Source organism: Balaenoptera physalus (assembly GCF_965194825.1).
Source record: "Balaenoptera physalus genome assembly, chromosome: 4".
Classification (NCBI taxonomy): Eukaryota; Metazoa; Chordata; class Mammalia; order Artiodactyla; family Balaenopteridae; genus Balaenoptera; species Balaenoptera physalus.
The window spans coordinates 62,148,386-62,175,740 of record NC_138891.1 but is presented as its reverse complement, the minus strand read 5'-3'; the positions used below and the strand labels follow the sequence as shown (position 1 = coordinate 62,175,740).

Sequence of the window (27,355 nt, the reverse complement as noted above, 5' to 3'; positions counted from 1 at the left end):
CTCAAAAAGCTAAAAAGTTTTGGGAAGATGGAATTATGAAGTTGCCTGAAAAATGGCAGAAGGTAGTGGAACAAAAGGGTGAATACGTTGTTCAATGAAGTTCATGGTGAAAATGAAAAATGTGTCTTTTATTTTTACTTAAAAACCAAAGGCACTTTTTGGCCAACCCAATACCTAAAAGAATTTAAAGCAGGAACTCAAACAGGTATTTGAACACCAGTGTTCATAGTGGCATTATTCACAATAGCCAAAAGATGGAAACAATCCACACGTCCATCAAGAGATGAATGGATGAACAAAATGTGGACTATACCTGCAGTGGATCATTAGTCAGCCATAAAAAGGAATGAAATTCTGATACATGGATCGACCTTGAAAAACACCATGCTAAATAAAATAAGCCAGAGACAAATGGACAAATATTGTATGATTCCACTTTTATCAGGTACGGAGAATAGGCAGATTCATAGAGATGGAAAGTACAATAGAGGTTATCAGGGAATGGGGAATTACTATTTAATAGGTATAGAGTTTCTTTGGGGGATGATGGATGATGGTAATGGTTGCACAACATTGTGAATGTACTTAATGCCACTGAACTATACACTGAACAGTGGTTAAAATGGTAAATTTGATGTGTGTATTACCATAATGAAAAGAAATATAGATTTTTCTGGTTTGGGTAAGGCTTTAGAACTTTAGTATTAAAGTTCTAAAGAAACCTCTCTTTAGAAACATATTCTGATAGAGACCACAGTATACCTATCACCAGTATAGGGAGAGGCCTCCCCAGAGGAAGATTCCATCACCTGCATCAGAGTCTGCCAGTGGAGCACTAGAAGGTTTATCCTTTCATTTCTCCTTTCTAGGCTATCCATCCGGGATATGGTTTTCTCTCAGAAAACATGGAATTTGCCGAACTGTGTAAGCAAGAAGGAATTATTTTTATAGGTCCTCCTTCATCAGCAATTAGAGACATGGGTATAAAGAGGTATGAGTTTATATCTTTTAAATACAGCCATAGGAAGACTAATTGAAATGGTTTGTTTTAACTATAATAGACATGTTAATTATACCCTTTTGTCATCATAGGCAAAAGTTATTTATTTGCCACTACAGTGAGTTACAGAAAATTTTCAACTAATTAGTGTTTCTAATCAATGTGTTAATCAGTTTTGGGGGATTAAAAACAAGGTGGAATGAGCTACCACATGAAAACTGGATTGAGAAAACTAATAGATATTTTAACATTTGTATTAATATTTGTTGTCTCAGACTATAGTCCTTTTACCTATGGCATGTTTTATTTTTAAAGTTCCATCGTATTTTATAGACTAGGAAGTATTTGTGTTTCCCTTGTATGAAATAATTCATAGATTTGGGGCATCTTGGTTTTTTTATTCTAAAGCACAGCCAAATCCATCATGGCTGCTGCTGGAGTGCCTGTTGTGGAAGGTTATCACGGTGATGACCAATCAGACCAATGCCTGAAAGAGCATGCTAGGAGAATCGGTTACCCCGTCATGATTAAAGCCGTCCGTGGTGGAGGAGGAAAAGTAAGATTGCGCATGCTCGTGTTTTCCATTTTGGGCTAGTCTAATTTGTTTTACTTACGTTGTAGTCGTAACTATCTTTCCATCTTAGGGTATGAGGATCATTAGATCCGGAAAAGAATTTCAAGAGCAGTTAGAATCAGCGCGGAGAGAAGCTAAGAAGTCTTTCAATGATGATGCGATGCTGATTGAGAAGTTTGTGGACACACCAAGGTGGGTTCAGCTTTTTTTTCCGACTCAAATTTTTTTTAATTAATTAATTTATTTATTTTTGGCTGCGTTGGGTCTTTGTTGTGGTGCGCGGGCTTCTCATTGCAGTGGCTTCTCTTGTTGCAGAGCACGGGCTCTAGGCGCCCGGGCTTCAGTAGTTGTGGCACGTGGGCTCAGTAGTTGTGGCTCGCGGGCTCCAGAGCACAGGCTCAGTATTTGTGGCGCACGGGCATAGTTGCTCTGCGGCATGTGAGATCTTCCCAGACTAGCGATCGAACCCGTGTCCCTTGCATTGGCAGGCGGATTTTTAACCACTGCGCCACCAGGGAAGTCCTCAATTCATTTCTTGTTGATGGAATTTAGAGTCTTTTCAAAATAAAAAAAAATTCTTGTAAGAAACTAAGCTTTATCTTACAGATAAAGCATCATTTGAGATGCTCAGAAAATGGTAATAGTTAGCCAAATTGAATTGTGAGTGATATGTTAACAAATATACTAATAGCTCACCCTTGTATTGCACTTAACCATGTGCCAGGTTCTAAGTATTTTACATATACTAAGTAATAATCTTGCTATCCTTCTATTTCTAGTCTAATTCCTGCAACAATCCCATTAGGTGGACCCTGTTCCCATTTTTCAGGTGAAAATACTGAGCAACAGAGTGGTCATCTGACTTGCCTGAGGTCTCCCAGCTGGGAAGTGGTGAAGCTGGGATTTGAATCCAGGCAGTTTGACTCCAGAATTCACACTCTAAGTGACCACACCGAACTGCTTCTCTGGGTACCACTATAGCAGATACTATGTGGATTTCTAATTTATTTTATTATCAGGAATTTTATTTTCATGTGTATTGCTTAAAATAAGATATTGATTATAGAAGCTTCTTGTTTCATAGATTTTGTCTTAAATACAGACACACACACACACACACACACACATACACATATATATAAACCTGTAAGTCAAGTGACTTTATAGAGAAAAATTCATTTGGGGACCATGACCAGAGAGAGATGTACCTTGAAGGTAATGAACTAAAGCTTCAGGCCCTTCTCTTGCATGAACCTCTTTGAAGATCCTGTACCCAATTTTGTACTCATCTTAAATTTATTTATTTATTTATTTTTGGCTGTGTTGGGTCTTCGTTTCTGTGCGAGGGCTTTCTCCAGTTGCGGCGAGTGGGGGCCACTCTTCATCGCGGTGCGCGGGCCTCTCACTATCGCGGCCTCTCTTGCTGCGGAGCACAGGCTCCAGACACGCAGGCTCAGTAGTTGTGGCTCACGGGCCCAGCTGCTCTGCGGCATGTGGGATCCTCCCGGACCGGGGCACGAACCCGTGTCCCCTGCATTGGCAGGCGGACTCCCAACCACTGCGCCACCAGGGAAGCCCTGTACTCATCTTAAAGTGGGCTCCCAAATTGTTTTTGTTTCAAGCCCTATAAAACTTAGAACTGTCCCTGAGCATGGCACAGTAATTAAATTCATTTAGAATGTGATAGTTAAAAAAACCAAAAAAGTCAATCTCAAAATAGGCCAGTTGATTAGGAGAGCACAACGTATGCCACGTATTAGTTGGAAATGAGGCAAAAATGGAGGAAGTTCTAAGGTAAATTGAAGGTTCCTTTCCACAGTATCTTTCCGAAAAGGAGAGGCTAACTATCCACGTTGGCATACTCTTGAGTTAAAATTGTCGTGGAGAGATCAGCTAGCTATTTCAGTGACTGTAACTCAATGCCTGCAACATTTTTGAAGATGTAGATTCTTTACTTGTGAAATGTTAGGTAAGTATTACCTCACATTGTAATTTATTCTCTCAATACCTGGAAAGCTCCTGGGAATCAAGCACCTGGTAGTTTCTTTGTTTTTATTTTCCCATACATATTACCTGGCATTATTTTCTTCATGATTGGCATCAGTAATATTTTTTTAAATATAGAAATAATATGAATACATTACAAACTTCGAAAATACAAGAGATGGAAAACAAAGTCAGTCATAAGCTCATTCTCCTAATATAAGTATTAGCATTTCTACATATTTCTCTTCTGTGTTTTCTAGTAATAACATTTCAATACCATGATAATCACTATTTTATATTCTGCTAAATAATTATCTGTTAAGTTAATGGAGTACCAGAAGATTGTCAAGGTGGTGCTGATAACTGAAAAAAGTAGAAATCAAGATGTATTATATAATAAATCTGATCAGACCTATTGAGCTTATCTGGAAGGTTGGGATAGATAACAGTCTTCAAAGTGTACTATTTTAGAGGATTAAAAAAGAATCAGATTCCTTCCTCACATTCAGTGCACATTCTAGAGGGATTAAAAATGTGAGAGGGTATCATGATCCCTGTTACAGATGGAGAAGCAGGGCCAGAAGGTGAAGTATCGACCAGTTCTCAGAGTCACGTCTGCCTGCCGATGCCTGTCTGGCTGTTCCAGGGCCTCCAGTAACTGACCTTGTACAGCACCTTCATGAGCAGCAGACTCAGATCCATCTCCTGACCTAACACACACATGAATCATGAGACCAGGACCCATTTCCCAGGCATGTGACCTGGGCAGTTGCACAGGGCCCTGAGCTCAGAAGGGTCCATATTTGGTTTAATACCCCATGGAGGCATCTTAAAATTCTTAATCACATTTTAAAAGGGGCCCTGCATTTTCATTTTGAAATGGATCCATAAATTATGTAATGGGTCCTGCATGTGACTTTGGACGAGAAAAGGAACAGATGAGATGAGGAAATCTGGCTGGGGCAGCCACAGAGGAAGCAGAGGCCAGGGGTTGTGAGGGCTCTCTCTTCTCGCTTCTCAGCGGATCCCTCCATCCCCTGCTTTGAAAGGAAACAATAGCCCCTGCTTAAGAGGCTTCACCTCCCCAGCCTTTTGGGTCAAGCAGATTCTGCATATGAGTCATATATGATATTTGTCTTTCTCTGTCTGACTTCACTTAGTATGATGGTCTCTGGTTTCATCCATGTTGCTGCAGATGGCATTGTTTCGTTCTTTTTGGTGGCTGAGTGATATTCCATTGATATATGTACCTCATCTTCTTTGTCCATTCGTCTGTTGATGGACATTTGGGTTGCTTCCATGTCCTGGCTATTGTAAACAGCACTACAGTGAACACTGGGGTGCATGTATCCTTTTGAACCATGTTTTTCTCTGGATATATGCCCAAAGTGGGATTGCTAGAGCGTATGGTAGCTCTATTTTTAGCTTCCTGGGGAGCCTCCGTGCTGTTCTCCATAGTGGCTGTGCCAGTTTACATTCCCACCAACAGTGTGGGAGGGTTCCCTTTCCTCCACACCTTCTCTAGCAGTTACTGTTTGTGGATTTTTTGATGATGGCCGTTCTGACCGGGGTGAGGTGATGCCTCTTTGTAGTTTTGATTTGCATTTCTCAGTTGCACTGTTTTTATGTGAAAAAGGAATGGGACTTTTTTTTTTTTTTTTTACCTTTGGGTAGAAACTATAGGGAGGTCTATTTTAGTTAGATCTTTGTAACACAGCGGGTGAGGGAAAGTTTTGCGAAGGTTTTTAAAGACAGTTGAGAGAGGGGGAGATGTTTCCAGAGGGTTGTGGAGTCTTCTCTGGGCCGAACCCTGGCAGCCACGCGGGCCGAACCCTGACAGCCACGCAGGCCACTCCTGCTCTGTCCAGTGGAAGACTGGCTACTGCATGTCTCTTCATCTTACTGATAAAGCTTCTAGGAGGCAAATATTTGTCAAAGCCAATGCCATGGGACTTCCCTGATGGCGCAGTGGTTAAGAATCCACCTGCCAATGCAGGGGTCACGGATTCAAGCCCTGGTCCAGGAAGATCCCACATGCCGTGGAGCAACTAAGCCCGCGAACCACAACTACTGAGCCCGCGAGCCACAACTACTGAAGGCCACACGCCTAGAGCCTGTGCTCCGCAACAAGAGAAGCCACCGCAATGAGAAGCCCACGCACCGCAACGAAGAGTAACCCCCGCTCGCCACAACTAGAGAAAAGCCCATGCACAGCAACGAAGACCCAGCGCAGCCAATAAATAAATAAATAAATTAATTAATTAATTAATTTTAAAAATCTATTTTAAAAAATGTGAATAGGAAAATAAAAACTTTAGAACTCTTAGAAAACATCAAGGCATTCCTACTAGAAACCAGCTGCATCTGCTGTCTATCTCGCCAGACCCCAGCAGTGGCTGAATTGAAGTGGCTGGGATTTGATGCACTTCTTGGTTCTCAGACACTGTGCTCCAGAATCTCTAAGTTAGATAAAGCAACACAGAAAAGGATCATCAGAAAAGGGAAAATAACAAGAGTGATTTGACAACCACAGAAATCCTAACAGAACACAGATCCTCAATGAGCTTCCCTTGTAAACAACCAAAGGAAAAGTGTTTCCAGCTTCTGAGAAGTCAGAAAAGAGCTATGTTGTGCTCCTGGTGGGGCCCCCTTATGTTCACTTCAGAACCTAGAGTTCCCGCTCTAGTGCCTCCTTCCCTGGAGCAGCTAAAGGATAAGGGAGAGTCAGTGGACGTGGTAAAGTTTTACAATTGGAATTTGAAAAACAAACAGCTCAGCTCCAACATACAAAGAGCATAGAAGTTGTTACTCACACCCAAAAAGCAAGTAAAAATCTGAACAAAATAAAAATCAATGAATTTTAGACCCATCAGAGAACTGAGGCCACAAGGCAAACCACCACCCTGAAATCTGGGCAGGCAAGTGAAGACAGCAAATCCCAGCCAAGGTCAGCTAACCTAGAGCAGAAGCTGCGGGAGCCATCAGCTGATAGGGACACTTAAATGGGAATTTAGACAAATTACTAGAGGCTGTGTGTGGACTAGCTTGATGGGGAGGGCCCAGTGTTAGGGGGAACCCCACATTTTCATAGGTTTTTCCTCCAAGGACACCACCAAGTTCTCAGAGTGAAAATCCAAGAAAAATTCCCTCACATTTTGGGGCAGGAGGAGGAAAAAAGAAACCATTCTGAAATAGGCCCAGAGCTGTCTCTTCTCCCTACCAAAGGCCAGCACTCTAAGGGAAACTTTGCCAGAGCCTTTTCTGTCCCGGGGGAAGGGCAGTTAGCCAACTCTAGTCTTCCTGTTTCACGTAAGGGAAGAAAAAAAAAAAAAAGCTGAGAAACACTTCTGAGGGACACAGACCCACTGAAAGACTGAGATTTAATCCTAAGATTATAGAATGCTTTCCCTTGCCCACACCCTACTGCCATGTCACCAGGGCTCCTGTATAATAACCAGGTTACAACTGAAAGAGCTGCAAGACACAGACTCTGATTAAGGAGTTCTTAGGGAAACCCAAAGACAAAAGGAGAAAAAACAAAGCAAGGACACTAGAGGGAACTGAAGCCTCTGGCACCTGTAGCTACTGCAGACATTGAACACAGCCTGCCTCCTAGCCAGGCTAACATAAAACCTCACGTGAAAGTTTTGTTCACCTCAGTTCCTGTTCTGTGACTCATTATGCCTGGCATTTAACCAAAAAAAATTACAGGGCGTGCTGAAAGACAAGAAAAGCATGGTCTGAAGAGAAAAAGCAAGCATCAGAACCAGACTGAAATACGACACAAATTTTGGAATTATCAGGTTTAGAATTTAAAGTAACTAATATGTTAAGGGCCCTCATGGAGCAGTAGGTGACATGCAAGAACATATGGGTAATGTAAGCAGAGAGATGGAAACTCTAAGAAAAAAAATCAAAAGAAAATGCCAGGAATCAAAAACATTGTAACAGAAATGAGGAATGCATTTGATGGACTCAGGGTAGACTGGACACAGCTGAGAAAAGGAGCAGTGACCTTGAACTTATGTCAGTGGAAACTTCCCAAATTGAAATGCAAAGAGAAATAATGAAAACAAACAAACAGAACATAATATCTGAGAATTGTGGGACAATTTTAAAAGGTGTAATATATGCATCATTTGAATACTACAAGGAGAAGAAAGAAAGAGGCAGGAGAAATATTTGAAGTAATAATGGCCAAGATATTTCCAAAATTAATGACATACACCAAATTATAGAACCAGGAAGTTCAGGGTATACCAAAAGCAGGATACATGTCAAAAATTTTTTGAATCGTATTAAAACTGCAGGAAACCAAAGACAAAAAAAGTCTTGAAAAAAGCTACAAGGGAAAAACACCTTATCTATAGAGGAGCAAGGATAAGAAATACATCAGACATAGATAGTAGGAAGCAGCCACATAGCACAGGGAGATCAGCTCAGTGCTTTGTGACCACCTAGAGAGGTGGGATAGGGAGGGTGGGACGGAGAAGCAAGAGGGAGGAGATATGGGGATATATGTATATGTATAGCTGATTCACTTTGTTGTACAGCAGAAACCTACACACCATTGTAAAGCAATTATACTCCAATAAAGATGTCAAAAAAAATAGAATAGTGGGTCGTGAACAAATTAAAAAAAAAAAGAAATACATCAGACTTAAGAAGAGTGGACTGTTAAAATAAACACTGCATATTTTCAAGAAAAAAAAAAGAATAGAGTGGAGTAAGATATTTATAAAGGGTTGAAAGAAAAAAAATCAGCCTATATATTCTGTGTCCAGTGAAATTATCCTTCACACTTGCAGGAGAAATAAGGACTTCCTCAGACAAGCAAAAATTGAGGGAATTTGTCACCGGTAGACTTGCTTTACAAGAAATGGTTAAGTTCTTTAAGGAGAAGGAAAATGATGCAGGTCAGAAACTTGGATCTCTATAAAGAAAAGAAGAACGATAGAGAAAGAATAAACAAAGGCAAAATAAAATCTCTTGGTTTTTTTATTCTTAATTGATCTCACAGATAAGTTTATTCAAAATAATAATAGCAAGAATGTGTTTGGTGTTAGTAGCTTAAGGGTAAATAAAAATAGGAGGAAAGATCAAGGAGGCACATCCAAAAGGAAGAAATCAGCTCCTATTATTTTGGCAAGAGAATATGTTGGACAAGTTGGAAATTTTTAAATGGAACATTCAGTAGAAATGATATATCAAGAAAAAAAATTATTCCAAGTGGTTTAATGAAGTGTTTCATGAGGTAAACAGAAAGGAAGAGAAATGAGCCACTGTGCTGAAATAGTACATTTATAAGACTTTCTGGGTTTTTAAAAAATTTCTTCTGTGTTTGACAATTTTTATTTTAAAAACTCAACAGAAAAAAATGCTTGCTGGTCACTCATTTCTGTATTATGGTGGTGAATGTGTGAGGTGAACTACAGTATGAACATATCAAAATGAATCTGAGAAGAATGCTTTCATGTTCACCAAATGGTCTGTGTTACCCTTATTTTCTTAAGTGTTACGTGCATTTACTCTTTTTCTCTTTTTTTTTTAATAAAGTTATTTATATTTATTTATTTTTGGCTGCACTGGGTCTTCGTTGCTGCACGCGGGCTTTCTCTAGTTGCAGTGAGCAGGCTTCTCATTGAGGTGGCTTCTCTTGTGGAGGCATGGGCTCTAGGTGTGCGGGCTTCAGTAGTTGTGGCGTGAGGGCTCAGTAGTTGTGGCGCACGGGCTTAGTTGCTCCACGACATGTGGGATCTTCCTGGACCAGGGCTCGAACCCATGTCCCCTGCATTGGCAGGCGGATTCTTAACCACTGCGCCACCAGGGAAGTCCTGCATTTACTCTTAATATGACTTCTGATAATTTTACTATTTTACACTGAACATTAAAGTTCCTTTTTTTGTTTTTTATGATTTAATGTTAGTATATTCTTTTTTTTAATTTTTTAAAATTTATTTTTATATTTATTTATGGCTGCATTGGGTCTTTGTTTCTGTGCGAGGGCTTTCTCTTGTTGCAGCAAGTGGGGGCCACTCTTCATCGCGGTGCGCGGGCCTCTCACTATCGCGGCGTCTCTTGTTGTGGAGCACAGGCTCCAGACGCGCAGGCTCAGTAATTGTGTCTCACGGGCCTAGTTGCTCCGCGGCATGTGGGATCTTCCCAGACCAGGGCTCGAACCCGTGTCCCCTGCATTGGCAGGCAGATTCTCAACCACTGCGCCACCAGGGAAGCCCAGTGTTAGTATATTCTTAAAAAATGAATGATCCATATAAATTTATTTCTTAACCTTTCTATGGATGAGCCATTATAATTTCCAGTCTGCCTTAGTTTATAAAATCTGACTGTAAGAGTTGCTTTTTTAAAATCCACTGATCATAAAAATATGTTTTCATTGACTTTTTGAGGATACATGAATTGTGACTATAACTTGTAATTTTGATGTATTCAGATTTATCAGTCTTTTCCTTGGCAGTTTGTACTTGCGACTTGCCCCTACTGTGAGGTCATAAATATGGTATCCAGTGTTTTCTGTCTTTTCTTATTTCTCACTCATTTCATATATATAATTTTTTTTTCTTGAATGTTCAACCTACAAATGGAAACTTCTCATTGGGTCTTTAAATAGGCATGTGGAAGTCCAGGTGTTTGGTGACCACCATGGCAATGCTGTGTACTTGTTTGAAAGAGACTGTAGTGTACAGAGGAGACATCAGAAGATCATTGAGGAGGCCCCAGGGGTAAGGATCTTGTAAAGAAATTTGTCAGCTTCTCTGTATTGTAAATCTCAGTCACTGACTTTTGGGTCAGAAATCTGTGAAGCTAGTATTCCCCCCAAGTCCTGCTGAACAACATTCCCCAGTAGTAATACAGCCTCACTGCAGTGTTGGGGATGAGGAAAGGTTGATATTCTGGGGCTACCATACTGAGGGCACACTAAGACTATGATCCTTCTGGATGGTTTCTGGGAAGATCTGCTCTGATCCAAGTAGTATCTGACTTACAGTGAACAGCTACCGTTTCCATGCAGATTTTAAATTGTAATTAATTAGCGTGTTTGAGGAATGGAATGGTCTTGTTAATTGAATGTATTTTTTATGAAGAACATTCTTTTAACTGGTGTTTCAGATGTTCCTAAAATATAATAATCATCTTCCCAACTTAAAGGTTATGTTGTATAGAGAAGAGATTTGGATTTGCTCTTATTTGGCCACTTTTGCCCCCTTACAATTGTTTACATCTGAGTCTACCTCTTGATTGACTCAGGTTGTCACCCGGGTCAAGGCCTACTCCTAGGACTACCTATCTTCAGATTTACGTTTCTTTGGAATCTGCTACTGCCGTAGGCCTCTTGTCCAAACTTATATGCATGTTTTTTTCAATATGTATTTCTAAAAGGTCAGAGATCTAAGGTTTCTGATTAATCAGTTAGTTATTCTCATACTGTATTCAAAACTTAATTTCTGTTGCAGAGTATATTATACCGTCTGAAGTAAATGTCAACAATAATTTCAATAAAGCCTTATTTTCAAGCAGTGATTGCTTAAATAAAAATCTGTAGAGCACCATTTAACAATGTTAAAAGGCTTTGCCTACTTATTGATAGACATTTTATGAACCTTTTTTTTTTTGGCCGTGCCATGCACGGCACGCAGGATCTTATTTCCCCAACCAGGGATTGAACCTGCGCCCCCTGCAGTGGAAGTGCGAAATCTTAACCACTGGACCGCCAGGGAAGTCCCTGAACCTTTCTTATTAACTTGCAATCTCAACATTTACCATTATTCCAAGATAATTATTGGGCATATGACCCAGATTGCTTTATCATCTTGAAACAAATAGAAATTATTCAAAGTTTTTGTATTGATATATGTAATTTTAAGTAGACATATGATCATGAAAGTTATTTTGGGGAATTCTGTGGCAGTCCAATGGTTAGGACTAAGTGCTTTCACTGTTGTGGGCCTGGGTTCCATCCCTGGTTGGGGATCTAAGATCCTGCAAGCCGCACAGCACGGCCAAAAAAAAAAAAGAAAAGATAGTTATTTTGTAGGTACAAGGGACAGAGATACGTCATTATGCTAAGTAATATCTGCAATTCATAGAAATTACTAACAGAATCATTAAACTTTGGTATAGGGACAGTTGAACTGTGGTATAAGACAGTATTTCATGATGAAATGTATAACATCAGGTATTTATCCTTATTATCTCTTTAATGCCATATTTGATACATAGAAATGTACTATTGAATCTTAATGGAAACTTCTAGTAGAACAAAGTACTAATGGAAATTTATTTCAAATATTTTTTCATAGCCTGGTATTAAACCTGAAGTAAGAAAAAAGCTCGGAGAAGCTGCAGTCAGAGCTGCTAAAGCTGTAAATTATGTTGGCGCAGGTATGTCAAGATTGGCTTCTAACAGAGGAGGAGGAAAATTCATTTGTGTTTTGAAAGGCAAACGAATCATACAGCTTTGAAATCATTGGCTTTCAAACTTTTTTGACTATATCCACATTAAGAAGTACATTTTACGTTGAGAACCAGTATGTAAACGTGTTTATGTTTATATACATGTATATTGGGGGAAAAAAGTCACTGAACAGTACTTAGCCTAATTCTGTATAATGCGATTTGATATTTTCTATCCTATTTTGAAATAAAATCGCTAAAATGATTTTTTTGCATTTTTCAAAATTAGTAAACTTAAATGTTTTAGAGCAGTTTTAGGTTCACAGCACAATTGAGCAGCAAGTTCAAAGAGTTCCCACACCCCCTGTCCCCCCCCAACACAGCTGCCCCCACTGTCGACATCCAGCACCAGAGCAGTGCTTTTGTTACAACTGATGAACCTACATGGACACATCATTATCACCCAGGGTCCATAGTTTACATTAGGGTTGCTCTTGATGTTGTACATTCTGTGAGTTTGGAGAAATATATAATGACACGTGTCCAACATGTATCCACCATTGTAATATCTTACAGAATAGTCTCAGTGCCCTAAATATGCTCTTCATTCCTCCCTGCCTCCAGCCCCTGACAACCACTGATCTTTTTATTGCTTCTATAGTTTTCTCTTTTCTAAAATGTTACATAGTTGGAATCATACAGTATGTAGCCTTTTCAGGATGGCTTCTTTCACTTAGTAATATGTATTTAAGTAGTATGTATTTAAGTTTCCTCCATATCTTTTCATGGCTTGATAGCTCATTTCTGTTTAGTGTTGAATAATATTCCATTGTCTGGATGTACCACAGTTTACTTATCTTCTGACCTACTGAAGGACATCCAAGTTTGGTAATTATAAATAAAGCTACTATAAACATCTGTGTACAGGGTTTTGTGTAGACACAGCTTCAGTTCATTTGAGTAAATACCAAGAAGTATGATTGCTGGATCACATGGTAAGAGTATGTTTAGTTTTGTAAGAAACTGCCAAAGTGTTCCAAAGTGGCTGTACCATTTTGCAATCCCACCAGCAGTGAATGAGAACTCCTGTTGCTCCACATCCTCACCAGCATTTGGTGTTGTCAGTGTTCCAGATTATGGCTACTCTAATACGTGTGTAGTGGTATCTCAGTGTTTTAATTTGCATTTTCCTGATAACATATGATATGGGGCATCTTCTCATATGCTTACTTGCCATCTGTATGTCTTTGGTGAGGTGTCTCTTCAGGTCTTTTGCCCATTTTTTAATTGGGTTGTTTGCTTTCTTATTGTCGAGCTTTAAGGGTTCTTTATATATTAGATAACAGTCTTTCATCAGATGTACCATGTACCTTTTGCAAATATTTTCTCTCAGTCTGTGGCTAGTTTTTGCATTCTGTTGACATTGTCTTTCGCCAAGCGGAAGTTTTTAATTTTAGTGAAGTCCAGTTTATCAATTATTTTTTTCATGGATCATGCCTTTGCTGTTGTATCTAAAAGGACATCACCATGCTCAAGGTCAACTAGGTTTTTTCCTGTGTTGTCTTCTAGGAGTTTTATGGGTTTGTGTTTTACATTTAGGTCTTTGAACCATTTTGAGTTAATTTTTGTAAGGTCTATGTTGAGATTCTTTTTTTTTTTGCATGTAGTTGCCCAGTTGTTCCAGCACTGTTTCTTGAAAAGCCTGTTTTTTCTCCATTGTATTGCCTTTGCTCCTTTGTCAAAGATCAGTTGTCTATATTTATGTGGGTCTATTTCTGGACTCTCTGTTCTGTTCCACTGATCTATTTGTTCTCTCACTGGTACTTCACTGATTTGATTACTGTAGCTTTATAGTAAGTCTTGAATTCAGATAGTGTCAGTCTTCCCATTTTGTCATTTTGTCAGACTGAGTTGGTTATTCAGGTCTTTTGCCTCTCCGTATAACCGTTAGAATCAGTTTTTTGATATCCACAAAATAACTTGCTGGGATTTTGATTGGGGTTGCATTGACTCTATATAACAAGTTGGGAAGAACTGACATCTTGACAATGTTGAGTCTTCCCACCCGTGAACATGGAATATTTCTCCATTTATTTAATTCTTCTTTGACTTCTTTTACCAGAATTTTATAGTTTCCTCATATAGATCTTATACATATTCTGTTAAATTTATACCTGTTTCATGGGGGAGGGTGCTAATGTAAATAGTATTGTGTTTTTAATTTCAAATTCAACTTGTTTGCTGGTATGTCGGAGAACAATTGACTTTTGTATATTAACCTTGTATCCTGCAACCATGATATGGTCACTTATTAGTTCCAAGAGGTTTTTTTGTCAACTTTTTTATAAAGATGATCAAGTCATCTGTGAACAGTCAGTTTTATTTCTTCTTTCCCAATCTATGTACCATTTATTTCCTTTTCTTGTCTTACTGTATTAGATAGGACTTCTGGTATGATGTTGAAAAGGAGTGGTGAAAGTGGACATCCTTGCCTTATTTCTGATCTTAGTGGGAAGGCTTCTAGTTTCTCACCATTAAGTACAATGGTAGCTGTAGGTTTTTGTAAATCTTCTTTATCAAATTGAGGAGGTTCCCCTCTGTTCCTAGTTTGTTGAGAGTTTTTATTATAATTGGGTACTAGATTTCATCAAATGCTTTTTCTGCATTTATTGATATGATCACATGGTTTTGCTTTAGCCTGTTGATGTGATAGATTATATTAATTGATTTTCTAATGTTGAACCAGCCTTGCATACCTGGGATAAATCTTACCTGGTCATGGTGGGATTTTTTACATTGTTGGATTTGATTTGCTAATATTTTCTTGAGGATTACTTCATCAGTGTTCTTAAGAGATATTGGTCTGTAGTTTCCTTGTAACGTCTTTGGTTTTGGTATTAAGGTAACGCTGGCCTCATAGAATGAGTTAGGAAAAATTCTGTCTTCTGGAATAGATTGTAGAAAATTGGTATAAATTCTGCCTTCAGTGTTTGGTAGAATTTACCAGTGAACCAATCTGGGCCTGCTGCTTTCTGTTTTGAAGGTTATTAATGATTGTTTCAATTTCTTTAGTAGATATAGGCCTATTTAAATTCTGTTTTTTGCTTGTGTGAGTTTTGGCAGATTGTGTCTTTCAAGGAATTGGGCCATTTCATCTAGGTTATTAAATTTGTGAGCATAATGTTGTTAATAATATTCCTTTATTATCCTTTTAATGTTCATAAGGTCTGTAGTGATGTTCCTTCCTTCATGTCTGATATTAGTAATTTCTGTCCTCTTTTTTTCTTAGATAGCCTGTCTAGAGGCTTATCACTTTTATTGATCTTTTCAAAGAACCAACTTTTGGTTTTGTTGATATTTTTTCTATTTTCTGTCTTCAGTTTCATGAATTTCTACTCTATTATTTCTTTTCTTCTGTTTACCTTGGAAGTAATTTGCTTTTCCTTTTTTAGTTTCCTAAAATAGAAGCTTAGATTAATTGTAGATCTTTCTTCTCTTCAAATGCTATAAATTTATAGCAACTATAAACTATAGCAACTATATAGAAACTATAAAATTCTGGTAAAAGAAGTCAAAGAAGAATTAAATAAATGGAGAAATATTCCATGTTCACGGGTGGGAAGACTCAACATTGTCAAGATGTCAGTTCTTCCCAACTTGTTCAAATGCTTCAATGCTATAAATTGCCATCTAATACTGCTTTCTATGCATCTCACAAATTTTGAAAAGTTGTATCCTCATATTCATCTAGTTTAAACAATTTTTAGATTTCTTTTGAGATTTCTTCTTTGACACATGTGTTATTTAGTAGTGTGTTGTTTAATCTGCAAGTGTTTGGGGATTTTTTTCCAGCTATCTTTCTGTTATGATTTCTAGTTCAATTTATTGATTTTTAGTTTAATTGTGGTCTGAGAGCAGACATTATATGTTATCTATTCTTTTAAATTTGATAAGGTCTTTTTCTGTGGCCCTGAATGTGGTCTGTCATGGTGATTGTTCCATGCAAGTATGACAATATGTAATCTGCTGTTGTTGGATGAATTAGTCTATAGGTGTCAATTATTCCATTTTATTGACTGTGCTATTGAGTTCATCTATGTCCTTACTAATATTCTGCCTGCTGGGTTTATCCATTTCTAATAGAGGGGTATTAAAGTCTCCAATTGATTAGTGGATTCATCTATTTATTCTTGCAGTTCTCAGTTTTTACCTGATGTATTTTGACACCCTGTTTTCAGATGCGTAAACATTAAAGATTGTTATGTCTTGGATTATTGACCCTATTTCATTTCCTTCGCTATGAAGAACTTCTTTTAACATTTCTTGCAGGGCAAGTCTACTGCCAATAAATTCTCTCAATTTTTGTTTATCTAAGATAGTCTTTATTTCTCCTTCACTTTGGAAGGATAACTTAACAAGGTACAGAATTCTAGGTTGATGGGTTTTTTTTTTTATACTTGGCTGACTTTCTTTATAGATTTTTGAAATTTATTTATTTATTTATTATTTATTTATTTATTTTTGGCTGCATTGGGTCTTCGTTGCTGCACATGGGCTTTCTCTAGTTGCGGTGAGCGGGGGCTACTCTTCATTGCGGTGCATGGGCTTCTCACTGTGGTGGCTTCTCGTTGCGGAGCACGGGCTCTAAGCACGCAGGCTTCAGTAGTTGTGGCTTGCAGGCTCTAGAGTGCAGGCTCAGTAGTTGTGGCGCACGGGCTTAGTTGCTCTGCGGCATGTGGGATCTTCCCGGACCAGGGCTCGAACCTGTGTCCCCTGCATTGGCAGGCGGATTCTTAACCACTGCGCCACCAGGGAAGCCCTTGATGATTTTTTTAGACAACACTTTAAATAGTTCACTCTGCTGTTCTTGGTTGCATGGTTTCTGAGGAGAAGTCAGATGTAATTCTTATCTTTTCTCCTTTATAAGTAAGGTGTGTTTTTTTTCCTTGGGTTCTTTCAGGATTTTTTATTTTCTGTACTTTGAAAATGATATTGTAGGTATAGTTTGCCTAGGTGTAGTTTTTCTGGCATTTATCCTGCTTTGTGTTCTCTGACCTCCCTGGATCAGTGATTCAGTGTCCAACATTAAATTTTAGTCATTATTGCTTCAGATACTGCTTTTGTTCCTTTCTTTACTTATCTTATGGTATTCCCATTATGCATATGTTACACCTTTTCTAGTTCTCCACAGTTCTTGGATATTCTGTTCTGTTTTTTTCAGTCTTTTTTCTCTTTGATTTTAATTTTGGAAGTTTCTGTTGTCATGTCCTCAAGCTCAGAGATTCTTTCCTTGGCTGTGTGCAATCTACTGATAAGTCCATCAAAGGCATTCTTCATTTCTCTTAATGGTATGTTTGATCTTTAGATTTTTTTTTTCTTTCTTAAAATTTCCATGTCTACTTATATTTAACTGTTCTTACATGTTGTGTACTTTTTCCATTAAAACCCTTAACATATTAATTAAAGGGTTTTTAAGTTCTTGTTCTGATAATTCTATCAGATAATTATGATAATTATAATTCTATCATATCTGAGTCTGGTTATGATACTTTTTCAGTCTCTCTGAACTGTGTTTTTTGCCTCTTAGGATGCCATGTAATTTGTTCTTGATAGCCAGACGTTGATGTACCAGGTAAAAGGAACTGTGGTAAATAGGTCTTTAGTAGTGTATTGGTTAGGTACAGGGAAGGTGAAATGTTCTATAGACCTGTGATTCAGTCTAAGTCTTTTGGTGTGCTTGCGCTCTGAACTGTGAACTTCATCAGTGTTTTTCAGTTGGTTTTTGTTTATTTGTTTTTTATTTATTCCCTTGTGTGGGACAGAATGGCTGGAGTTGTGTATTTCTCTTCCCTCCATTACATTAATTAGGCCCTGATAAAATCCCAATAGTTTCAGCTCTAGTAAAATAGTTTCTCTGAAGGACGGATCTTGTTCAGAAGAACAGAACTCTGGCATACTTCACATGGTTCGTTTTCCCCTCCCACTGCTAGAAACTCAAGGGATTTTCTTCTCCAGTGTTCACTGTGAGGACCTGGTAGAGCTTCTGGAGGTAAAACGTATAAAAGTGTTGGGAGCTCCCTATAACTTCATCCCCCCTGGGGTTTTTAACTCTTGGAACTGTCCACACTGAGCCTCCAGCAATTTGTCAATTACAGTCCAGGTTTTCCTTCTCCAGTACTTGTTCCCACAGAGGTTTTTGCTCATGGGTTTCTGTTCCAGTAAGTTGTGAATCTCTGTTTTCACCTTTCTGTCTCTCTAATTTGGGGGGCAGCGGTTTGCCTTGTAACCTCATGTCTGTGATGCATCTAAGAAGAGTTGTTGATTTTTCATCTTATTCAGCTTTTTCTTGTTGTCAGAATGGAATGGCAACTTCTAAGTTCCTTCCATGCTGGGCCAGAAACTGGAAGTCTTCACTAAATTTTTACAATCCACTAATAGGTTGTGATCCACAATTTGAAAAGCAAGTTTTAAATTATATGGAATTAGCCTTAGGCTAAGTGAAAAAAATTCAAACACAAAAGACTGTATACTATATGATTTCATTTATATGACATTCTAGAAAAAACCTGTGATAGAAAGCAGACCAGTGATTGCCTGGAGCTGGGGCCTGGTGAAGGGACTGACTGCAAAGGGAACAAGGGAATGTTTTGGATGATGGAAGTATGTTGTATTTTCATTGTGGTGGTGGTTATATGACTGTATTCAATTGCTGAAACTCAGCACACTATATTTAAAATAGATAAATTTTACTGTCTGGAATTATACCTTAATAAAGTTGGGGGAAGTGTAGTACTTAATAGAATGTCAGTAGATAAGACATTAACATAGTGTTTAGTTACTAAGTAATCTCCCCATGGGTCACTAGCAAAAGGACTTTTAAAGACACTTCCAAAGCGCACAGTCAGGAGAAAAAAATGTTGTGTTTTTCTCCACAGAGTTAGAGTGAGATGGGATGTCACAGTGAGGTTTCCAGGGATCTTGGTACGCAGAAGCAGTAACACATGGTCTAACCATGTTCTAACTGCTACAACAGCTGAGACTGATTCATAACTTGGGCTTACCATTTGCTTGAAACCCCAAATATACTTTTCTATTGTTAAATTTCATGTGGCTCCGTATTTTTGATTGAGAATCATTTGCTGCTGCAAAATATGAGATGTTTTCTTCATGAAATGCAAAATGTTTACCATTGAATGAAGGCAGCTGTAAAACTTGATATGATCTATCAAGAAAGATTTTGATCCCTACTGATTATATACTGTTGAAATGTGACGACTGTATTTTATATTTAGGAACTGTGGAGTTTATTATGGACTCAAAGCACAATTTCTACTTCATGGAGATGAATACAAGGCTGCAAGTGGAACATCCTGTTACTGAGATGATCACAGGAACTGACTTGGTGGAATGGCAGCTTAGGGTGGGAGTGTTTTTTCTGTTAAAAATCAGTGTCGAGAATACATTCCCTTCTTAAAACCTCTTGAAAGGAGGCATCGCTTTGGACAAGGGTACAATTCTTAGTGGTTGTCATGAGGATAGGAAAATGGGAGGTTAAAGGTGGCATTACATTTGATGCAGTTTATGGACTCAGATTCCTAATCTGTCACTTACCATCTTTCCCCCTTAGACATGGGGCAGCCAGCAGGCGAGCTGCTGTCACTGAGGCTTGCTTGTGACCACACTGTCTCAACACAAAGCCTTGTGCTCTGAGACCACATCATTCAGGTCCAGACCATCATGAGATTTTAGAGGCGGGACAGATGCTAGCCAAGATGAAATAAGCTAAGGAAAAGATGGGAATGAAGAGCCAAGGGAAGGGTCTGGATTAACAGAGGGGTCCACGTGCAAGTGCTGACAGACTGTTGATGGCCCATGAAGGGATAAATGTAGCCATTCAGAGTAAATGTTTAGAAAATTTTAAAGCACTTTAACATTTCTGTGACACATCTACTGAATTTTACTGAAGTCTTAAGTCTACAACTGTTCTTCACTGGCCTGAATCTGAGTTCTACAAGCTTATTCCTTCAAATATTTATGATAATAACTTAGTCTGTTTTGTTCTCTTTATTGAAAACAGTAGATGTTTACAACCTGTTGTTTAATATAAAAAATGTTTTTAAGTAGTATGAATATTCTTGATCTTTGTAGGATTCTTTGTTCTTTATATAGCCTGAAACGAAATTATTTTTTCCACGTTGTGATGCTAAAGTCTTGATTATTTTGATAATTTTGTCTTTGCAGAACTTCTGTGGACAGTAATATAACATTCCTTTTGCTGGTTCCTTGGGGATGATTGGTGGTTTTAATTGAGCCATAAGATTCTTCTGGGCCTTCTGGGCATTGGGAGCTAATGAAAACCAGGCACATCAGGCTAGTAAGTGTTAGTAAGTGTCAGGAAAACTGTAGCGGGTTTATAAACTTTTGGAAAGAGTGCTTATGTTTCCAGAATTCAAGGAAAGGAATATTTTTTTTCTGAAGCGGTAACCACAAGAGTCCAGAATTTTGAAATCATGAAGGATAAAGGGTTTCCAAGGATTAAAGAGGAGAAAGCTTTTGGACATTAAGGGGACCAGCAGACATTTATTTCTGCAAGTCAAGAAACTGTAAGAGCTTTAGAAAGAGAAATAGGCTTTTATCATCTGGGGAGGGTTTCTAGAACTTAGGGATGCCATTGGACCTTGTTTACAGTGTTCAAGGTACTTTGGAGTCTGGCTTCCAAACAGAGGTAAAACAAGGGGTCTCTCCATGTGGTGAGGCAAGAGTTCAAGTTCCAGGACCTGTCTCTGGAGCCACCAGCTTCCTAGAGCAAGGGAGAAATGATGTGAGCGCCCAGGCTGCAGGTTCAGATGGTTAGTGGTTTCAGGAGAGGCTGGTGAAATATCCAAGGTCCAGGGCTTCCAAAGAGTCAATGTCTAAGCCCCAGAGAACTCAGATGGTACAAATTTCTAAGTACCCAGAGGCATGGTTGGGTCAGTCTCTTCTGGGCCCAGATAGAAGCCAACTTCAGAGGAAAACAGATAGGCAAAGATAGCCAGGTTGAAATTGCGCTATATAGTCAGCAATAAGATCACATCTTAGAATACGGACATATGGTCATTCTTTTCCTTTTTTATACTAAAACAAATAGAATTCTTTTTTTTTTTTGAAATAGAATTCTTTATTAGGACATTAAAGAGTATTTTATTATAAAGGATTAGAATGAAATGATAATAGCTAACACTTACATAGTGCTTACTTTATGCCAGGCATTTTTCTCTGAAGCATTAAGAGGTTACAGAGGGCTTCCCTGGTGGCGCAGTGGTTGAGAATCTGCCTGCCAATGCAGGGGACACGGGTTCGAGCCCTGGTCTGGGAGGATCCCACATGCCGCGGAGCAACTAGGCCCGTGAGCCACAACTACTGAGCCTGCGCGTCTGGAGCCTGTGCTCCGCAACAAGAGAGGCCGCGATAGTGAGAGGCCCGCGCACCGTGATGAAGAGTGGCCCCTGCTTGCCGCAACTAGAGAAAGCCCTTGCACAGAAACGAAGACCCAACACAACCATAAATAAATAAATAATTAATTTAAAAAAAAAAAAAAAAAGAGGTTACAGAAACTTACCCAGAATATGAGTATGCCCAGAACAGAATAAATATAGAGACAGAATTTGAACCCAGGCAATACGGCTGCAGAGTCTTTGGCTCCAGACACCATGGCATAAAGCCATTCAATTTAGTCCATTTTCCTTTCATTTTAACTGTTGTGGTTCCTGATTTTTCTTATCTACAGATTTAAAGAGATGAAACCTTTGCTTGTTTTACACTTACCTGTCTAGTTCAGTGTGCTGCTAAGTTAGAGTTTTTCCCTATATCTTTTGCCATCTCAGTTTGTCATTTTCTCATCTTGGAGGAAAACTTAAGGGGAGAGAGAAGAGAGGGACAGTGTGCCCTCCAATAGCCTTTTCCAAGTTATATTAGTTGAAGAGAGAGATTTGTTGTATTAGTATATAAGAGCCAAAATAATAATAATTACAGTAGTGATAAACAATGCTGATCATCCTGTTTATAATCTGGTATCTTGCAATATACATAAACATAACAAAATTTAAAAAACGTCATGTTCCCCTGTTTGTTTTGCTTGATCACTTGGTGATGAAGATGACAAAGATGACTAATGCCACGCTTTAGGCATAGCTGTGAAAATAGTTCTAAACACCAGCTAATAATTTACTATAAAAAAGCTTGATTTAGTAACTGAGTGCTAATGTTTTAAATGAAAATTGAGAATATCTTGCCAGTAAGAAATTTCAGTTTTCATTATATTGAAAAAGCACTGATACTTATATTTGTGATTTAGTCATTGGTTTGCCTGTTTTCTTTATTTAAAAATTCTAGAAACCCATTGTAATTAGTACAGTATTTTCAAGCTGCATCTGTTTTTTAATCTACTTTTGCTTTTGCCCAATACTCAAGTGGGTGGATAAAATAAGAGTTTTTATTTGGCTTCATTATAAAGTCCTGATGTACATTTTACATAGAAAAGAATAAGACCATCGACTAAGTCTCATAGCTGCTAGAAGGTGTATATTCATAAGAAGCACATACTCTTCTTTTACCAGATTGCAGCAGGAGAGAAGATTCCTTTGAGCCAGGAAGAGATAACTCTGCGGGGCCATGCCTTTGAAGCTAGAATATATGCAGAAGATCCTAACAATAACTTCATGCCAGGGGCTGGACCATTAGTGCATCTCTCCACCCCTCGAGCAGACCTTGCCACTAGGATTGAAACTGGAGTACGGCAAGGTAAAGTGAAATAAAGCAAAAAATCTCAGTGTTTAAAAATTGTTAGTACATTATTGGTTTTGTATGGGGTCTTTTCCCTATGTCTTGTGGATATATCTAGTGTGCTTTAAAATAAAGGATTTAATTGATTTCTCTGTAATCTTTACTTTTCCTTCTGGAATAGTCATTTTTAAAGAATAACTAGTATTTTTAAGCAGTACTACTCTCTTTTTTGAAATGCAGCAGCACTTAGTCAAGCCTAAGCAACAAATATTTTGTGGGTACTGTTTTATATTTTTTACTTTGCCTAGTTCCAAATATAATTTAAGGTGACTGATAACTGCTATGTCCAAGGCACTCTGCCTTCGAGGTAGTGAAAGTCAAGCTGAAAAATTAATAAATAAATTTAGTGCAAGCTAAACAGTAATAAATGAAAGAAAGAAAAGTAAAAAAATGACAGTGCAAGAACTATCATGATTCACGTATGATTAATAATGATGGTCATAACAGTTATTTAGCACTTACTATGTACAGGCACTGTTCTAGGTGATTTTTCTACCTGGGCTCCTTTAACTATGAGAACTACCCTATGAATAGGTGTTATTATCACTCCCATTTTCCAGATGAGGAAGCCAGGGCACAGAGAAGTGACTTGTCCAAGGTCACCCTTGGAGCCAAAATTCAGACCCAGGCATTCTGGCTCCAGGTTTTATGCTCTGAGCCACCACTGTCTACTGCCACCTTAACTTTAGTTGCCAGAGAAGTTATACAGATGGTGAGTGATAAAATACAGCAATTCTCAGGAATAACAGGTTATGTTAGGCTGGTATAATCAGGACATGTTTCTAAGAGGAAGTCTGGAGTGGATTTGAGTAGGCAGATATAACAGCATATCAGAAAAGTGAAGGAAAGAGGGTTTAACTAAAGATGTGTTTGAAGAACTGTGAGAAAATATGTGGCTGGAGAAAAGGGTTCAGGACAGTGAGTAGTTGGAGATATGGCTGGAGATACAGAATGAGAGCAAATTGTGTAGGGTCTGGAAAGCCAAAGTGAATGAGGACTTCTTAATGATAAACTGGCAGCATTTTGAGAGTTCTGGCTAACCCACAGCAAGATTTGGTAGTCAGTAAATTTTCTCATATCAGCGGCACATCATAGAGAGAATAGGGAACTTGCAATAGAAAAAAAAAGAATCTGTGAGGCAAGAAAAGCTTGCAATATACTTTAATAAAGGTGCTCAAAGGATAACAGAGATGTAATTCTAAAACAGACTCCCAGATTCACATCCTGGCACTGAGGAGGATAATCTAGTCCAGGAAGCTTCCCCCAACCCCGCTCTTTTGTGTTCCCTGAGTCCCTTGTGTATTCACCTTGGGCATTGCCCTTTTATATTATCTTATGATGATCTTTTACTCCTTGTCTAGCTTCTCCATTAGACTATAAGAGCCTTAAGAGAGGGACTGTGTCTTCTATGTTATATTTGCAGGACTTTGCTCAAGCCTAGGCCTAGAAGGTGTTCACTATGTGTTGGTAGGTGGGTGGGTGGATGGATGGGTGGATAAGGGAGTGTGATCTAACCCCTTGATTCTACAGATGAAGACTCGGGGGTTCAGAGGGGTCCAGTGGCCTGTCAAAATCACAGAAGGGTCCTAGAACAGTATTCTGTGTAACACACCACATCCTTTTGTCTTGAACCATTCTAACCAGTGAGATGTGCATGGTTCACATTCTTGTTCTCTGAGACTCCGGTCACGGTAATGACAGCTGCTATTTGTTTATCAGCTCTGCCAGGTATGGCATTTGGCACTTGATTGTCAATCCTCCCAACAAGCATATAGGATAGAGGAATTATTGTCCTTTTTTTTTTCTGATGAGGAAACTGAGGGGGTGGAGGGAAGGAAATGCCAAGGACAGAAGTGATTGTGATATGAGAGGGTAGAGGGAGTTTGTACTGGCTTCCTAAAATGAGAAGGGAAAAGAAGGTTCAGACGAAGAAAGGATGGGGAAAACCAGCCTGTGTGTCACTGAATGACTATTTGGGGCGTGGTGCTCTTGGATGGCCACACCCTCCTTAACAGCTTCTGTTTTTAAACCCCCGTGAGCCTCAGTTCCTCATGAATAAAATGGTGGTAAGGATATCTGTGGTGCAGGAGTTTGTGAGGATTAAGTGTGAAATGTACATAAAGCCCCAGGAGAATGTCTTACTTATCATACTTTCTCTCTTTAAGTTTTAAGTTTGGTTACTGTGGTTTTTCAATTTCAGGAGATGAAGTGTCAGTGCATTATGACCCCATGATTGCAAAGCTGGTCGTGTGGGCTGCAGATCGCCAGGCAGCCTTGACGAAACTGAGGTACAGCCTTCGACAGTACAGTGTGAGTGACCTGGGGCCGTGTCAGTGGCCCTGTTGTTCTCTGCATCTCTACAGCCAAGCATGACTGTTACGATTGGTCAACTTTGTCCTTGTCAACTTATTTCCTCCAATTACCCATATGTCACAAACAGAATAATTTCACATGGAAGAATTTCCTATGGGTCAAAATAGAGTTTGAGGACTTCTTAATTTCAGCTAGAAAAGAAAGATTGCAAGACTAAAACTATCAGCATCAGTGTTGACCTCAGTATGAAATTTCTATTCATCCTGTAGATGAGGCCACGACACGCGTGTGGCCTATAGTCTGGTGTTATTTTCTGTGAAGGAAGATAATTATGTTCAGTCTTACCCATTTGAAAGATTTTGTTGCTTTTCTGTAGCCATTCATTTCCTTGGTGCAGTAAGTCCCGTACCACATTGATTTAGCTTCATAGAAGGACTTCTTATTAACCTGTGATATTCAAATTATTATATATCGTGAATTTGATCAAACCTCCTTTTTCTGTGGCTCCACCCACACTGGCCTCTTTGCTACTCCTTAGACACACCCAGCATGGAGCCATGTGTTCCCGTTCTCCTTTCCAGAATATTCTTCCCGCACATGATTCCCTCCTCACCGTCCTCAGCCCTGCTCACTGTGACCCTCAGAGTCCTTCCAGGCCACCCCACAGAACCCTTTGCTGTTCTCTCTTCCTTTAGCCAGCCTTCTTTCTCTTCATATCACCTGACATTATATTAGATATTTGTTTATAGATATTGCTGTCATCTGTCCCTTGAATGTAAGCTCTGTGGAGGCAAGGACTGTGTTTTGTTCCTCACTGTGTCCACAGTATCCAGGTCAGGGCCTGGCACCTAAAAGGCACTCAGTAGGGGGCTTCCCTGGTGGCGCAGTGGTTGAGAGTCTGCCTGCCAATGCAGGGGACACGGGTTCGAGCCCTGGTCTGGGAAGATCCCACATGCCGCGGGGCGACTAGGCCCGTGAGCCACAACTGCTGAGCCTGCGCGTCTGGAGCCTGTGCTCCGCAACAAGAGAGTCCGCGATAGTGAGAGGCCCGCGCACCGTGATGAAGAGTGGCCCCCACTTGCCGCAAGTAGAGAAAGCCCTCGCACAGAAACGAAGACCCAACACAGCCATAAATAAATAAATAAATAAAATTTTTAATAAATAAATAAAATAAAAGGCACTCAGTAAATGGCTATAACATAAATGAATGAATGGATGAATGAGTGAATGAATGAATGAACCCAAGGCTCAAATAGCAGTTTTGCCCGGGATCCCATTTATTGGGTGGATTTGGGTTAATTTTATACCTTTTTAAATTTTTATATCTCAGTGTGTCAAAGTTGGATTTTAGTGTTGGAAGGAAGCTCTTTTCAGGTCGTATAATCCTACCCATCCCCAGTGCAGCAATCTTACTCTGTTTGCGGTTTTCCTATTTCGTGGGTGTGTTCTGAGCGGCAAGTCTTCAATATCTTGCAAGTAAATCTCATTTAAGTTTCTTAACGTTTACTTGCTTTCCTAACCTGAGTCAATTAAACGTCTCCACGCTACCTACCCAACACCATTTCCTACGTTGTCTTCATCACAGTAAATTACATAGTGTTGTGTGCAGATGTATAGTGATGATGAAGTGGGTTTTTTCATTTTGTTTTGTTTTTCCTGAGGGTTATTCATAGTAGAAAATACTTAGTAGAAAGAGCAGATGCCATAGAAATGTTTTTCTGAATATGTTGTTTTCCCCACTCACTGGGGACATCGGCTTTTCTTTCCCCTAGATTGTTGGGCTGCACACCAACATTGACTTCCTCCTCAAACTGTCTGGCCACCCAGAGTTTGAAGCTGGGAATGTGCACACTGATTTCATCCCTCAGCACCACAAAGAACTGTTGCCCCATCGGAAGACCACAGCCAAAGAATTTTTATGCCAGGCAGCTCTGGGGCTCATCCTCAAAGAGAAAGCTATGACTGATGTTTTCAAAATCCAGACACAAGGTACGGAATGCTTTTCTCTTTCTTCTGCTTATCAAGATTTTATGAATAATCATTGAACATGCTTTTTTTTTTTTTTTTTTTTTTGGCTGTGCCACACGGCTTATGGGATCTCAGTTCCCAACCAGGGATTGAACCCAGGCCACAGTAGTGAACGCCCAGAATCCTAACCACTAGGCCACCAGGGAACTCCCGCTTTTCTTTCTTTGTGCCACTCCTACCTCCCTTTTCTTCTGTCAGTGATTGACACCTTCCTCTGCTAA

At 39.2% G+C, this 27,355-nt stretch overlaps 1 protein-coding gene across 3 annotated transcripts in view; it reads left to right on the top strand.

Annotated features, from left to right (window-relative positions):
• MCCC1 (methylcrotonyl-CoA carboxylase subunit 1) overlaps positions 1–27,355 on the top strand; it is a 62,651-nt gene that overhangs the window by 19,388 nt on the left and 15,908 nt on the right. For all 3 annotated transcript variants that reach the window (XR_014262989.1, XM_082459963.1, XM_082459964.1), the window contains 9 exons: positions 870–991; positions 1,409–1,556; positions 1,645–1,766; positions 10,189–10,300; positions 11,879–11,960; positions 19,265–19,392; positions 22,568–22,751; positions 24,994–25,103; positions 26,879–27,095. Coding sequence is in view for 2 of the 3 variants with exons in the window: in XM_082459963.1 (XP_082316089.1) it covers positions 870–991; positions 1,409–1,556; positions 1,645–1,766; positions 10,189–10,300; positions 11,879–11,960; positions 19,265–19,392; positions 22,568–22,751; positions 24,994–25,103; positions 26,879–27,095 (1,225 nt within the window). In the remaining variant the exon portion in view is untranslated. The remainder of the gene's footprint in view (positions 1–869; positions 992–1,408; positions 1,557–1,644; positions 1,767–10,188; positions 10,301–11,878; positions 11,961–19,264; positions 19,393–22,567; positions 22,752–24,993; positions 25,104–26,878; positions 27,096–27,355) is intronic.